Source organism: Zonotrichia leucophrys, chromosome 11, assembly GCF_028769735.1.
Source record: "Zonotrichia leucophrys gambelii isolate GWCS_2022_RI chromosome 11, RI_Zleu_2.0, whole genome shotgun sequence".
Lineage (NCBI taxonomy): Eukaryota > Metazoa > Chordata > Aves > Passeriformes > Passerellidae > Zonotrichia > Zonotrichia leucophrys.
Window position 1 is genome coordinate 16,547,029 of NC_088181.1, and position 15,164 is coordinate 16,562,192.

Below are 15,164 nucleotides of genomic sequence, written 5' to 3' on the forward strand. Positions count from 1 at the left end.
GTAAACAATGGTTATCTGCTGCTGTGGAATGCAACAGGTGCATCTGGGATTGGTCTCATGTGGATGTTTCTAATTAATGGCCAATCACAGTCAGCTGGCTCGGACTGTCAGAGACACAAGCCATTGTTATCCATTCTTTCTATTGTTAACTAGCCTTCTGATGAAATCCTTTATTCTTTTAGTATAGTTTTAATGTAATATATATCATAAAATAATAAATCAGCCTTCTGAAACATGGAGTCAGATCCTCATCTCTTCCCTCATCCCCTGTGAACACCATCACAATTCCTTATGGAATTTATGGTTCTTCCCGTTGTTTCTTTCATCTCTCAGTATCCAGTTTTATTTACCAGCAGACCTACAGTTTGTTTGTAAAGACAAATCTCTCTCATTCCATTCATCAGTCAGTGGAATCCTTCCCATTGTTTCTTTTATCTCTCAGTATCTAGCTCTGTTTACCAGCAGATCCACAGTTTGTTTGTGAAGTTCCTCATTCCTTTCACTCCGAATTCTCCTGTGGTTTTGCTTCTAAAAGGTGATGGCAATGTTTGCTTTTTCAATATATAATCACATTATTTATTCCAAAATATGGCAAAATTATGTTTATTTATTATGGACAAAATATGCTGTGTAAATTCATCAATGAAACTTGACTGTGACTACAGTTCCACAAATCCAGAATTTTCTCCTTTTCTTGGTAGGAATGGAAGAATGTTTTTATGTTGTCTTGGGAAAGAAGCTGAAACTACTTCATGGTTTCAATTTACCAACTGGAAGAACTGGAAGGTTCTGTAACTGGAAGGCAGGAGCAATATAACAGAGCCAGGATGCTCTGTCAGCATTTTCAGGGGAAAATAGCAAAGTTCTATTGTCAGGTGGGTAAAAGGATAAACTGGCATAGGTAGAGTTACTGTACTAGACTAAAATGAAATAATTTCTTTCAGCTGTTAATAAAAAAGAGAATCAGCTTGGAAGGAACTGGAGGGAAGCACCTGTCTAATCATAATTCTGTTTGTACAACACTTGGCACATTTGCAAATGGGTTTACTTTTGCTGATCTGAAACAATTCCAGTATTTTACTCTCCAAGTATGTCAAGTGGGTTCATATGTATTTAAAATATGTTCATAAGTATTTAATATAGCCTGTAACAGGATTTTTGTTATGCCAGAAAATTGTTCCTGAGCCACAGAAGGACTTTTTCATCCATGGGATATAACTTTTACTCAGTTCTCTTCCTGTGAAAACTGAGCATGGAGAATCTGATTAAATGTTAGTTCATTTCAAGTTTAACAATGTTATTCATTTAAAAGTCATATTTTAATGATGTGCAAATGGCAAATTAAGTGTAGCAATTCTGAACAAGGCCTTAGGAGTGTCACTGTCAGGGTGCTGCCCTTTGAACCATGTATTAAAACCTACTCTAAAACAAGAGCTGTGAAAATGGGCAGCAGGTGTGGCAAAAGTGCAGTTCTAAGACATTCCCAAGTCACTTCAGTGGAAAAACAGACCAACATGGAGAGTTTTGGAAATCTTGCTTCTGTTTCTAAGAATTACCAATACAATACCTTTTCCTTGTGAAATTTTTACAAGCTCTTAAAACATACTCAATAGGGCAATTAAAAACAGATGAGGGTAATATTGTAAATATTAAATCAGTTCTGAGATTGTATTTGCTTATTAAGAGATGCTTATATTAAAAAATATGGCATGAAAGGCTTCATTTTCCAAACCTGCCTTTAAAAGGTGAAAAGCTGAGGGTATGGCCGTGTTCCCTGCTCTTCCAGAGCCTGCACACCTGCAGATTGGAGCTTGTGTGGAAACCAGAGGAGTGTGGGTGCCTGTCTAACTTACCTGCAGAGGGATTTCAGACCTGACATTTCAAATTAGGGTTTTTTTTTCCGTTTCAAGGAACATAGGGGACAGGACTGGTGTAGTGATAGACCACCCCCATGAAAATTTCACATATTAATAAAGTTATTTCAGACTGTACTTAAAAAGAGTTTCTGGTTGTTATGTTGAGGCATGGAGTGTTAGAATAATCAAGTTGAAAAACCCAGGAGAGTGAAAGGATTCAAAGGTGTAGCTCTTGTTAAATCTCTGGGCAGAGACCAAAAGATAGTGTGCTGTTGAGAATAGCTCTGTTAATCAGTGTCTTAAAGACTCTGACATGCTGAAGTTGTATCCTGATGAACTGATAAGGCTGCTGCACTTAAAGGGAAGGAATTAAAGTACATCCTAAAATCCTGCTTGCATATGTATTACTGAGCTACTTTGGTGGTTTCCCATAATCAGGGAAATGTAGTCTGAGCGCACTGAGGTTCTGCCAGTGCTCTGATCTGTAGATTATTTAGCTTTGCACTGTGCTGCAGAATCTGCCTTTGAAAGCTGTACATCTGTCTGTCCCTGACCACCATGGTGTGATAGAAGTGCTGTCCCCACCCTCTCCTGAATAAAGCCATTCCTCCTCACCCTGTAGGAAAACGCTGCAGAAACCTTTCTAGAACAAACATTATGAATTTCTTTTAGTATTTTAACTTGGTTTTCTGCTCTTTTTGTTAACTTTGATCAAAGCCAATAATGAAATAATTAGAATTAATGAAATAATGAAATATTTCATGTAGTATTAGAAATAATGAAATTCTTCCTTATTTCCAATACTACACAACTATGATAGTTATATGGTTTTTGTATTGTTACAGTTTTCTTGGTACCATTTGTGTTTTCTTATGAAAATGAATCAATGAAGTATACCATCTGGTATAAGGACATCCTTGCATCTTAGAAAGTCAAGATGCTTCCTCATGAGAGAAAGTACAAGCCACACTTTCTTTTCAGCTTGGATCATACTCCACCTGACAATTTAGGGAGAATTCACTGAAACTTGTCATTTTAATTTTAACTAGCACTGTCTTGCTGCTCACTTGTTTTGTGGCATGGTGTGTCTGTGCTGAACACCAAGATGTTAACTTAAGGTTGCAAAACATTTTGTCTTGAGAATGAACAGCCTTTTCTTCAAATAGCAAAGTTGTATTTTAGGCTAGATTTACATTATTAACAGAACAAGTAGAGAATATGCAGTTGTCATTTCCATGACCTTAAAAATACACTAATATTGAAGACAGCAAACATCCCATTACAGCTTGTGCTGTTGGAAAGTCAAATTCAGGCACCAAGTTTTCTTTCTTGGATGAGATAAGATTCTTATCACTGACATTGCTGCTGAATTTCATTTTCAGTAGGGGATGAAGTTTTCACATCACAATAGCTAAAATCATGTCCATACACTAGGTCCTTCTGAGAGAGTGGTTCATGAACTGTGACAGCACTCCATGTGTTCTTCCTCAGGGATTTCTGTAAGAGTTCTCTCATTCTCTTGTTTTCTTTGGCTGTGGATTCCCACATGATTTCAAGTTCCCCTTCTGTTTTCCTAGGAAAAAAAATGAAGATAAATTTTAACTTTAACAATGTTTCAGCAGTACAGAAGTACAGTATGTGGATAAACAAATTAGAAATAGCCTGTATTTAGGTGCCTGATTGGAATTCATTCCTTTTTTGCTTTTGAAAAAGTTCATTAAATGTAATGCTGTATAGGATATGACCAGAAAACCACCCATTATGTAACAAGTTGGATTAAATCTGCACACAGAGCAGTGCATGTGAGACCCAGATATTGTGAGTGTCCCTCCTGCACTGAGGGAGGCTCCCTGGTGAGCACAGCTCTGCCCCTGGTCACTGCCCAGAGCACTGTGCCACCCCTCTGAGCCCCAAGGCTCTGCTCAGTGCCAGCCTCTGTGCTCAGCCAATGCATCTTTGGGGCAGCCAAACCAAAGTGATACCAACTCCAAAGGCAGACAAAGCCCAAGAGCTTGGGTTTCCTTTGGCTCCTAGTGTATGTCAAAATACAAAATAATAAGAAAATGAAGATCAGTTGATGTGAAAAGCACAGCTGATGCATGGAAAATGAGCACACATATTTTAATACAGAACCAGAGGACACAGGCTCAAGCTGTGTCAAGGGCAATACAGGTTGGATATAAGGAAAAAGTTTATTACAGAAAGGGTGATAAAGTTCTGGAATGGCTGCCCAGGGAGGTGGTGGAGTCCCCATCCCTGGGTGTGTTTAACAAAGCCTGGATGTGGCACTGGGTGCCAGGGTTCAGCTGAGCTGTTGGGGCTGGGTTGGACTTGATGATCTTGAAGGTCTCTTCCAACCTGGTCATTCTGGGAATTTGTGTATCTGAACTCTTCTTGGAGGACTAATTTTTAAGCAGAGCTGAGAGATGCAGAGGCAGAGAGTGCAAACTGGCTGTGCAATGAGCAGTCAGAGCACACTGCAGTCCCAGGTAAGGCTCTGCAGTGTGGCACCACTACACAACTTGCAGTCTGGTATTTCACAGTTCAGCTGTTTTCCCAGCTCAGCATCTGACAAGAAGCAGTAGCATCTCAAGTGTAGTTACACAAGGGGATTTTGTTTGAAAATTCTGACCTGATTGAAATTTAAAAATGCATTCATTGCTTAGGGAGAGGGTGTCTTCTTGCTAGTCACAACCTCCCTTCCCTCCCTCAAGGAATCTGGATTACAGAGCAGCTTGGTTGCTACAGCTGCTGATGCTCTGTGCATCTTTCTCAACACCAAAATTTCCTTGTCTCTACAGCTGGTTTGGCTTTTGAAACACAAGTCTTTGCCACTTGGCATTTAAAACTAGATACATGTGCTGTTTCCAGATGCCTTTAGACAAAAGGCATTACATTCATTTCTTATTAACATAGGCTATTATTAAATAAGTAAAAATAAAAAATTAATTCAACACCTACCCTAGCCAAAATGAAGGATTTTATAACTTGTTAAGAGTAAGCAAAATTCCAGTGCTCCACTGATGTTTGAGGATGAAAAAATTATTAGATGTAGGTTCTGAAAGATTCCTCTTTAAAAAAGACATGCCTTCATTGAACTAAATTCATCCAGCCTTAAATCTCAGAATCTTATTTCGGCTGGCTCAGGAATTCATTGTCATCTCTCCTGTACCAGTTTATTTATATATTCCTTATCACCAAGGTTTTTATTATGGTTATAATTTCGTATGTCACCTCAGAGATAACAGAGCTCCTCCCCCTTGCCTGTGCACAAATGCAAAGCTTTTCTGCTGTGGAGCCTCTTCCAAGGACAGTTTAATGCACTTTTCAAACTTACATTCTGCATCCAAAGCACAGCAGCTGTGACTACCTTGAGGTATTGTTTCTCTGCAGAAGTTTTATGAAATAAACCCTGACCTAGAAAACTCATACAGGTCAATAAACCTTTAAATAAATAAATAAACCTGTCAAACAAGACCGAAAACATTTAACTTGTTTTTAACCTTAGGTTCACATCATGAACTTTGTTTATATCTCAAACCTTTTATTTAAGGAAAGGTTGTAATATTGATATCTCTTATAGTTACTCAGTGACTAATAAAGATTGCATTATCAGCTGCCTGAAAAACAAAATGCTATTGCTTTCTCATTAAGGGTTGCTGGGAATTTGCAATCTTGTCTAGCAAAGGCTGTAATTACTGATAAGGCTCTAAAGAGCAGCTTCCAGTAAGGGAAATCTGTTTATCTTTAAAAGCTTTTATTTATCAAAATACAACTATATCTTTATGTGTTTCTTCTGAAAACCAAGTAGAAAAATTCTCATCCCTTGGATGCAATGGGTAAGTAGTGGAACTCCTGATTTTTCTTATGAGTTTAAAGAATGCAGGAGGGGAGAAAATTTCAAAGGCAAGTAATCTCTATTATATTTGCTGAAAGCCTGTGCCAGTTTGGAGTACACTTGTTAAAAAGAGAAGGAGAGAAGCAGCATGGATACATTTCTTTGTCTACTTGTGAGCATGCTGTGACTGCAGTGTAGGAGTGATGGGGGTAGGACAGTCAGGATGGATGGAGATGAGAGATCTCTGAAATCAGGTTTTGGAACTTGGGGTTTATTGCAAAGGGCCTGGGTGCAGGGCCCTGCTGGGAGCTGCAGCCACAGAGAATAAAGAGAGTGGGAAAGAGAGAGAAGGCAGGAGCGTGGTAAAGAGGATGAGAGAGCAAAAGAGGTAAAGGGTAAAAGAGAATAAGAGAGTAAAAGAGGGTAAGAGTGAGGTTCCTGTTACAGTACCATAAATCTTCTTCTGTGTTGAATATTCTGATTCTCACTAACCAATCTAGTACAATACACAAATCCTATAGCCTTTACATACAGCCTGTAAGAATCATTACATTACCATACTGTGTTACATTTAAACCCTAAAAACTCCTCTTTGGGCCCTTCTGCCAAGCTGTAGGGTCTGCTCTGACCCTTGGAGCTGTCTGCAAGCAGAGGGTGTTCCATCAAAAGGGGATTACCTTCATCCACCCACACCATTGTTTTCCAGTTGTCCAGTAACTGAGGGATCTCAAAGCTTGCTTTCATTTCAATCTCGCTTATAGTTTCTACATTCTCAAAATCCTTTGCCAGACAATCCTATTGATAAGGCTTTGCTGTTTCACCTCCCCCAGCAGTGCAGCACACAGGGGCTGGGCAGGGCCCTGTTTCACTGGGCTCCTCCTCAGGTTCTGCTCATCCCTCTGCAGCCTCTCACTGAAAGCACCAGGCTCTTTCCAGATCCAAACTGGGATTTCACTTTGCTGTTCAAGAGAACTTACCAGCAACAACAGGTACAGTATGCTTTTATGATAAACAATTTCATGGTGGTAGCTAAGACAGACTTGCCCCAGTTTCCTGACTCCATATTATTAAACTAAATGCATGAGCAAAATAAATGATATTAAATAGTTTTCTGTCTTCACCAGCTTACAGTGATTCATCATATCTCCAGCTAGATTTTAAAGTAAACTGTCTTTTCTGCTTAAAATGTAGCATGCTACTCTGATTTTCATTATGTAACAGTGAAATCAGAGAAGAAATATTGATTGCATGCACTCATCTTAATGTCTATGTAGGCATTTTGCACAGTTACATTATCAGCTACACAGTATTCCGGACTAAAAATCTACTCTGTACACACAGCTAGTCACAATAAATTGGAATGTTTTGATGTTTTGTACCCTCCTAGCACTAAGGGACTTTAGATGATGAGCAACATCTGAACTACAAATAATTTTCCCTTCCTTGCTCCTGTGACTGTGTGAAGGGAGAAAGAAAATAATAAACCTTGTAAAATCATAAAAAAAAATCAGAAAAAGCAAACTAAAAGACATGTTTAATTTCTAGCTGATAGGCATAAAAGAGTAGATACATATTTGGACTACCTTGGGAAACTACTTTATATTGCAGTACTTGAGAAGAATAATGGAATATGAAGAAATTAGTTAATGTGAATTGTATCAGCCATGGTGTTAGTTGGTTTATTGATTTTGTTTCATAAGCATAAAAATTTAATATTTCTTACAGAGTTGTAGAATTTAACTGACTGCTTAGTAACATTTAAAATTTTTTAATCTACATTTTTTAATACAGTAATCAAAGGAAAACAGCAAATCACGAGGTTAACTAAAATACTACTTGGAAGATTACAGTAAAAATTCTTTTTTACTTTTAGACTTGTGTTCATTATATTATATTCTAATAATTACTGTTAAGATTTAACTACCACCAGAAAAAAGCAGTCACTCATTACACCACTCAATAATGCTGGAGACTACAGAAATGAAAGACTAATCTTGATGGGATTAATCTTGGGCTTGTTTCCATAAACCATTTTTCTTCATCATCCTACAATTAAATGGACTACAGTGATGTAGTTCCAGGTGCAGATCCTGTTTCTTAAAAGGAAGCTGCAAGTATTAATTGTGTGTGTTTACTGAAAAATAAAAGGAATTATTTTGGACTGAAAAGGTAAAAGTGATTTAGTGTACTGTATGGAAAGTGTAATTAATTATTTTACACATCTGTGCAGCATTATCTAATTTGTCTGCTTTGGGGCTTGAAGGGTAAATTTTGAATTATCCATATTGTGGGATTTCAAATTTTGCTCTATCCTACACTGAAAAAAAAACCCTCCTTATTTAATTGTTGTTCTGTACAGTAAAAAAAATGTACCATGAGCCCAGAGATATGAAACACATTTAATAGTTTAAAATCTTAAATAAACATTTCCAGAGAAATGTGAATCAGTTCAATCTGGTTTTTAATGTGAATTTCAGAAATTAATGGAATCTTCATTGTACAACTTTGCTACTTCCACCTGTTTAATTGCACTGTACAAAGTAACTGAGAGGGACTGCACTGATACAAGGCAGATGATACCAAGCCATGTTTTCCTATTGTCTGTTAAAATCTATTTAAATCTATTATTTCACAATGGCAGTGATGACTTGAGAAATGACTGCTTATTACTTTTCTTTAGTTGTAAACAGAAACTGGTTTTCTTTTATGCTGAGAATGCAAATGTGCTATGAAGCTTTCCACTATCAGAGGGAAAAATACTTTTAAAGGACTCTCTATTTAAAGGATATCTCAACACTGCAGTCATAATCTTCTACAAATCTGTTCCATTTTCTTCTCTTTATTTTGCACATAGCCAATCCAAGTCACTTGTTAACAGATCAGTAAGACAGACTCAAAAGAAAACAGATCTTTGGTGTACTCATCAGATTCCCTTCATTTCCTACTGTTCTGAAAACTGAGGGGTATGAATGGGGAAGTGTTCAGCCTTTAGCAGAAGGTGCTATTAAAATAAATCAACATATATTTTGATTTACAGAATCCTTTCAAATTATCAAAGATTCGCACAGATTGATATCTTTCTCAGACTCATACCCTTCTTAAGAAGTTTTAACAACAGCAGCAGCCATTCAGAATAAATTCCTCCTTCCAAAGACCTTTCTTTGGAGAGCTGGCAATCACGAGCAGGGTTTCAAGCATTCTCATTTTCATGTCACAGGAGATGGTTTGTTTCCAGCTCTGCTGGAAAGCAAGTGCTGGTGGCTCTGTGCAGGTGCTTTCCTGTCACTGACATATTTTATGAAAATCCTTTTGCTAGGATTTTTCTCCTGAGAAGCCTCAGAAAAGAAATGCAAACAGTAATTATCTGATGGCTGTGGTATGTGGTCTGGAGATGCTTTACCAACAGGTTCATCTTTGATAGGTTGCATGTGAATTGTTTTTAACTAATGGCCAATGACAGCCAGCTGTGTCGAGGCTGTGAGCAGTCACAAGATTTTTCATTATTATTCATTCTTTTCTAGCCTTCTGATGAAATCCTTTCTCTATTCTTTAGTATGGTTTTAGTATATCATTCTCGTAATGTAATGTAATGTAATGTAATATATCAGCCTTCAGAAACATGGAGTCAAGATTCTCATCTCTTCCCTGGGGATCCTCAAACACCACCACACTTTCCCTTGTCCCTTCCCCTGCCTGTGCCCCCCTCACCTGTTTTGCTCCAGCACCTCCTTGAGGGTTTCCTGTTTGTCTTGCAGCAGTTGCTGCAGGTGCTTCTTTTCTTGCTCATACTGAGCAGTCTTCCTTTCAAATTCCTTCTCCTGCTCACTCATCTTGAGGTGGATATCTCCAAGCTTCCCAGCTGCTTTCTTTTTATATACCTGTAAGGGTTAAAATTAATAGATAAAGGTGGGATTATAGGAGAAATAAGGACAAGTCATTCCCAACAAAAGAAAGAGTTAGAGATACTGATTTTCAGATTTTCAGTTGAATCTTTACTTGAGCACTCAGTGCTCGATTATGCCAGGTAGGTTGCACTATTGGATTTTTTTAACCCATTTGTTAATTTGAAAGTATTAAATTTAATTTTGTTCTGCATATAAAACTACTGTGTACAATGAATATCACACTGTATGTTTGTTTTATTACCTGCAACAAAAGGTTTGTTTTCCAAGATACAAAGCTGCACTTACAGCACAGGTTGCTTACCAGTCACACTTACAGTACAACCCATGAAAAAGTGTTTCTGTTTTGTTAGCTGTTTAATCTCAGTAATTAAGAGGAAGAAAAGAATACCTTTGCTTGCTGCTTCATGTATCAGTCCTCTTGTTCAGTGAAGCACAAGTGATTTTTTGATTAATGGCTATAGTAACTAAATGATAACTAATGACTGGTCTCATCTCAAAAATAAAAAATTAGTAACTTTGCTTTCTCAACTAACATCCTCATTAAGTTGCATAAGCACACAAGAAATTGAAAACTGGTTTGTGTATCGTTACACATTTCTAGATGCTGCTGCTCTTGACAATACTAAAATCCAATATTAACTTAATTTTCTCATGATTACAAATAGAATGCTAAAACTGTTATTTTTCTCTGCATATTGTGATGTTTCCTACAGGCTACAGAACAGAGTTTTGAGATAGAAACACCTCCTTTAATAAAACTGTAAACTAATTTAGAGAAGCTTTGAAAATACTGCTAATATAAAGTTTTATTTCAGGTGCTAATCCCTAAGGCTTTATCTTCATCTGAATCAGGAGAGAAAAATCTGAGTTTCCCTTTTGGGAGGAATTTAAAAAAAGCCATTTTTAGACATGCTGTATATAAGACTATATAATCCTTCCCACAAGGTGTTTCCTTTTAACACTTACAAAATGGTCATTGTGAAGTTTAATTTTCTAGAGGTAATAGGATAACAATAGGTAATATTTACCTAGGATATCAGTAATTCAATCTTTAAGGCTGACTTCCATAGGGTTTTTATCCTATTTTTTCCCTGACAGTTCTAATAGAAGAGTAAGAAGCCTGAAAGTTAACCAGTACCCAGAGAAGCCTCCAAAATGCAGAGTAATGTTATGGAAGGCTACAAGTAAACAAGTTCCTTCTCAAGAGAAGGCTGCTCAGAGCCAGCCTGGAGGAAGTGCAGAGTGTAGGAAACAGCTGAACCTTCCCCTCTGGCAGTAAAAGGCCCAGCACGTGCCAGGCCCAGCCAGGTGTGACTGAAATGCCCTCTGCAGATTAGATGCATGTAAAAATTTCAAAGAACAAGAGCAAACTTCCTCTCTCTGCTTTATCACAAGGAAGGAAGGCTGGTGAATTGTAGCACTGGTGAAACCCTGCTTTCCATCATGTGCTGACCATCTGAGGTGTGTGTTTTCAGCTGCACTCTGTCCTCCCCAGCCCACAGCTGCCTCTGCTGGCTCTGCCCTCCTGCTCTGCCTTTGCCAACTGCAGCTGAGTCCCGTGTGCAGAATGGTTGCAAAATCAAAGGGAAAAAGTGCACATTTTTCTTATGATTATAGTCTGAAACTAGGTATGAGTGCTACTCTGTTCTGATCGATTGTAAGTCTGTAAAATGCAGCATGGGCAGGTTGGGCACACTGACACAGGCAGCTGCTGGCACTTACAGATCCTTCACACCTTTGAATTGTTGAGGATAACCTATTACTGTGAAGTGAAGCAGGTAGCAGCAAACAGACTGGTGGAGGTGACAGTTTTCAGTAGGAAGATGGTAACACATAGCTGGAAATCATAATATTTCCCTCCAGAGATGGTCATGGCACCCCACATACGTAGCAAACAGGATAAGGAATGATCATAGATGCAGCTGCTGGTACTGAAGGGGACATAATTTACTCCTAGGTGGTAAAGAGACAGTAAAACAGACTGCAGATGATGCAGAGGAAATATGTATACATGGTATTTTTGGATCAGGGTATACATTATGCTGTCATTCTGGGTCTCCTAGGAGGCCCTTGGCTCCTGGGTTGGTCACAGAGATCTTGGAAATGGATGATTTTGTTGCAGTCATGGAAAGATAGGTTCTGGACACATAACCAACCTTCCTGGGGATATTAATCTCTCCCCTGATTTTTGGCAGCACTTTTGTGTGAGTGGCAGTGTGTGCAAGTCATCTCCTGAGTTCACAGCTGAGTGGAGAAGTGTGAGGAAACTGAAACAGCTTCAGACAAAAGCCAGCACAAATTTGGGCACATTTCTCTCTCCTCTGCACACAGATCAACTTATGAGTGTGAAACAGAATCCAGTGTTTCCTTACCAGTAAGATGAATGCATTTCCTTTCCATTTTGGTTATACTTTCTGTTTTCTATGCAAACATGGTTAACTCTGGGAAATAAGCTACATAGTATACAAAATAGTGACATACACCAGAATAATTTAGAGATTCTTTCTATACATCAGCTAACATCACAAAGTGTGAAACATTTTGAACACAGAAATGAAGGGAATACAGGTGTTGCAATATTATATGCTGTACTACCTGTGCCCTTGTATTTCCTGATTGGTAACTTGGGACAAAAACAGGGGTGAATTCCTGCCCTGAAAATTAAAATATTTGGGGAAAAAATAATCCAGTTTTAGGACTGACAGAACAATGGAAGAAGTTTCTTAAGTGGTTGCATTTAAAAAACCAGCAGTGCTCCATGAATTTTCAAGGGTCTCATACTGGAAAAATCTAGAGTCTAACAAAGCTGAATGAATACTCTGGATAGAAAAGCCATGTATGCAGCAAGACTTCAATCAACCCATGGTATCCTGATTTCAGACACAAAGCACCTTTCCCTAAGTCCAGATTAATGTTGACAGGAACATGGCAAAGGAACACTGGTGATAGGAACATTGTCTCCTTCAAATGTGCTGGCATAAACAACTGCTTATACAAAACAGCAAGTTCTGCAATGAGTACATGCAGTTCTAAATACACTGCTCCTCAGTGATCAGGAAATGCTAGGAACAAATCTTTATTGCTTTCTCTTCATCAATCACCATTTTGTACTCTAAATGCAATAGGGAGCAAGAGGACAGGAAAAAAATTAAGGCCAAATTAGCAAACTTGCATGAAAATGAGGGCAGTTACAGCAGGAGATGGTAGATGTCTTCAATACAAAGGTTGTTTCTGTTTTTACTAAAACCTCATGACTAACAAAATTATTATCAGATAGAGATTCAGAATGAATGAACTTCTTGTAATTCTTTTTATCAACAGTGTGTGTGCATAATTTAAAGATTAATTACATTTGCAGTAAAGGAAAGGAAAAGGTGTGTAATGATGAACTGGATGCAAATTCTGTTATCAGAGATTTACTATTCACAGTTGTAAGTCCAAAACCCTGGATTGTTTTCACAGAATTTCTACTAGAAATGTTTGACTAAAATACTTCATAAAAAGACAGATTTTTCTGTGTTAGCTGTCCCTTTTGCATGAAGTTGAAGGACTCCCTGATGAGACAAACATGTCCAAGCTCATATTAAAAGAGAACAGTGCAGAATTCTGACTGTAAAGAAACAGTTTTAATACCAGAAAGATTGGCTTCCTCAAATTCTTGCCGTGGATCATCAAACTGCTTGGTAATTACAATTATGAACTACAAAGAACTCCCAGGGAACCCCAGCTAAAGTACTACCTCAGGTTATCATGCTGAGCCCAGCCAAAGTACTACCTCAGGTTATGCTGGCCATGGCACGAGTCAGTATCTCTCAGTTCACAGGATCACAGAATGAATTAGGCTGAAAAAGACCTTTGTGATCATGAAGTCCAACCCATGACCTAACACCTCCTCATCAACTAAACCATGGCACTGAGCACCACATCCAGCCACCTTAAACAGCTCCAGGGAGTGACTGCAGCAGCTCCCTGGGCAGCCCACTCCGATGCCCAATCACCCTTTGTGTGAAGAACATTTCCTAATGTCCAGCCTAAACCTCCCCTGGCACATCTTAAGGCTGTGTCCTCTTGTCCTGTCACTAAATGCCTGGGAGAGAAGAGTGACCCTCACCTGAGCACAGGCACCTTTCAGGCAGAGAGTAAAAAAGTCACCCCTGAGTCTCCTTTTCTCCAGGCTGAGCACCCCCAGCTCCCTCAGGGGTTCCTCACAGGGTTTGTGTTCCAGCCCCTCTCCAGCCTCGTTGCCCCCTCTGGACATGTTCAAACATCCCAAGGTCCTTCCCAAGCTGAGGGCCCAGACTGGACACAGCACTGGAGGTGTGGCCTCAGCAGTGCTGAGCACAGGGAAGGATGATCCTGCTGGTCACACCATTCCTGATCCAGGCCAGGAGCCATTGGCCTCCTTGGCCACCAGGGCACTCTGCTGGCTCACGTTCAGCTGCTGTTGGCCAAAACCCCCAGGTCCCTTTGTGCCTGGGCACTGCCCAGCCACCCTGTTCCCAGCCTGAAGGGGGTTTTGTGGCCAAAATGCAGGACTGGGCACTTGGACTTGTTAAACCTCACCTTGTTGGACTTGGCCCATCTATCCAGCCTGTCCAGGTCCCTCTGCAGAGCCCTCCTACCCTCCAGCTGACCAACACATGCTCCCAGCTTGGTGTCACCTGCAAATTTACTGATGGTGGACTCAATCCCCTCATCCAGACCATCATGGAAGATCCTGAACAGGAGTGATCAGTGCCCCAGCACAGAGCCCTGAGGGACATCCCTGGTGCCTGGCTGTAAGCTGGATGCAGCACCATCCCCACCACTCTCTGAGCCATCCAGCCAGGTCTGAGCCCAGCACAGAGAGTGCTCATGTCCTGTTGGGATCTTTAGCTGGTCAGAGTGACCCCAAAAAAAGGTGGAAAGTCTCTTTTCCCAGTCCAGTGGTTGAAGAAGCAGTCAGGGCTCTTCATTTCTTGGTCTCAAGGTTGTTTATTGTTCCTTATCTATAAAATTCTTTCTCCTGCCCTGCCCAGGTCCATCCAGCAGGACAGTTCCAGGCACTCTGCCTGCCCCCAGGGCAGTGTTATGGCTTTATACTAAAAACTACGTGTGCAATGTTTACAATTACTTCCCAATACCTATCACCTGTGTTAGACAGTGAGCTTCTACTCTAAACCAATCTGTAAGTGCCACCATCACAGCAGAAGATGGAGGCCAAGAAGAAGAAGGAGAAAGGCTGGACACACCCAGATCCCTCCATCTTGCCCCCCTGAACCCCCATTCTAAAATCCCCAAAATTGACTTTCTCGCCCTGTGATAAATTCACTATCATTCTGCTTAATTTGTCATGCCTTGCAGATCTTCATCCAAGGTTGGTAACTTGCTCTGTGGGTCACAATCAAACCCACAGGGGCATCTTGGGCTCTGTGCCAGGGTCTCTGAGCCCCCTGGCAGGGTCTGGGCTGCCAGAGGGATGTTCTGGGTCCTGACACTGTCCCAGCCCTGGGCTGCAGCTTTTCCAGGAGTGAGCTGTGTGAGACAGTGCCAAAGGCCTTGCTGGAGTCCAGGTAGACACATCCC

The 15,164-nt window shown here is 39.9% G+C and overlaps 1 protein-coding gene across 5 annotated transcripts in view; it reads right to left on the minus strand.

The window, feature by feature from the left end:
- Positions 1 to 2,754: 2,754 nt before the first annotated feature.
- CEP89 (centrosomal protein 89) overlaps positions 2,755 to 15,164 on the minus strand; it is a 33,181-nt gene continuing 20,771 nt past the window's right edge. For 3 of the 5 annotated variants that reach the window (XM_064722856.1, XM_064722860.1, XM_064722859.1), the window contains 2 exons: positions 9,403 to 9,572; positions 2,756 to 3,429 (listed from right to left, as the gene is read on the minus strand). In XM_064722856.1, the coding sequence (XP_064578926.1) occupies positions 3,207 to 3,429; positions 9,403 to 9,572 (393 nt within the window). In that variant the 3' untranslated portion in view covers positions 2,756 to 3,206. Of the gene's footprint in view, positions 3,430 to 9,402; positions 9,573 to 15,164 lie in introns of all 5 variants that reach the window. The other 2 variants (XM_064722857.1, XM_064722855.1) reach the window with 2 other exon arrangements.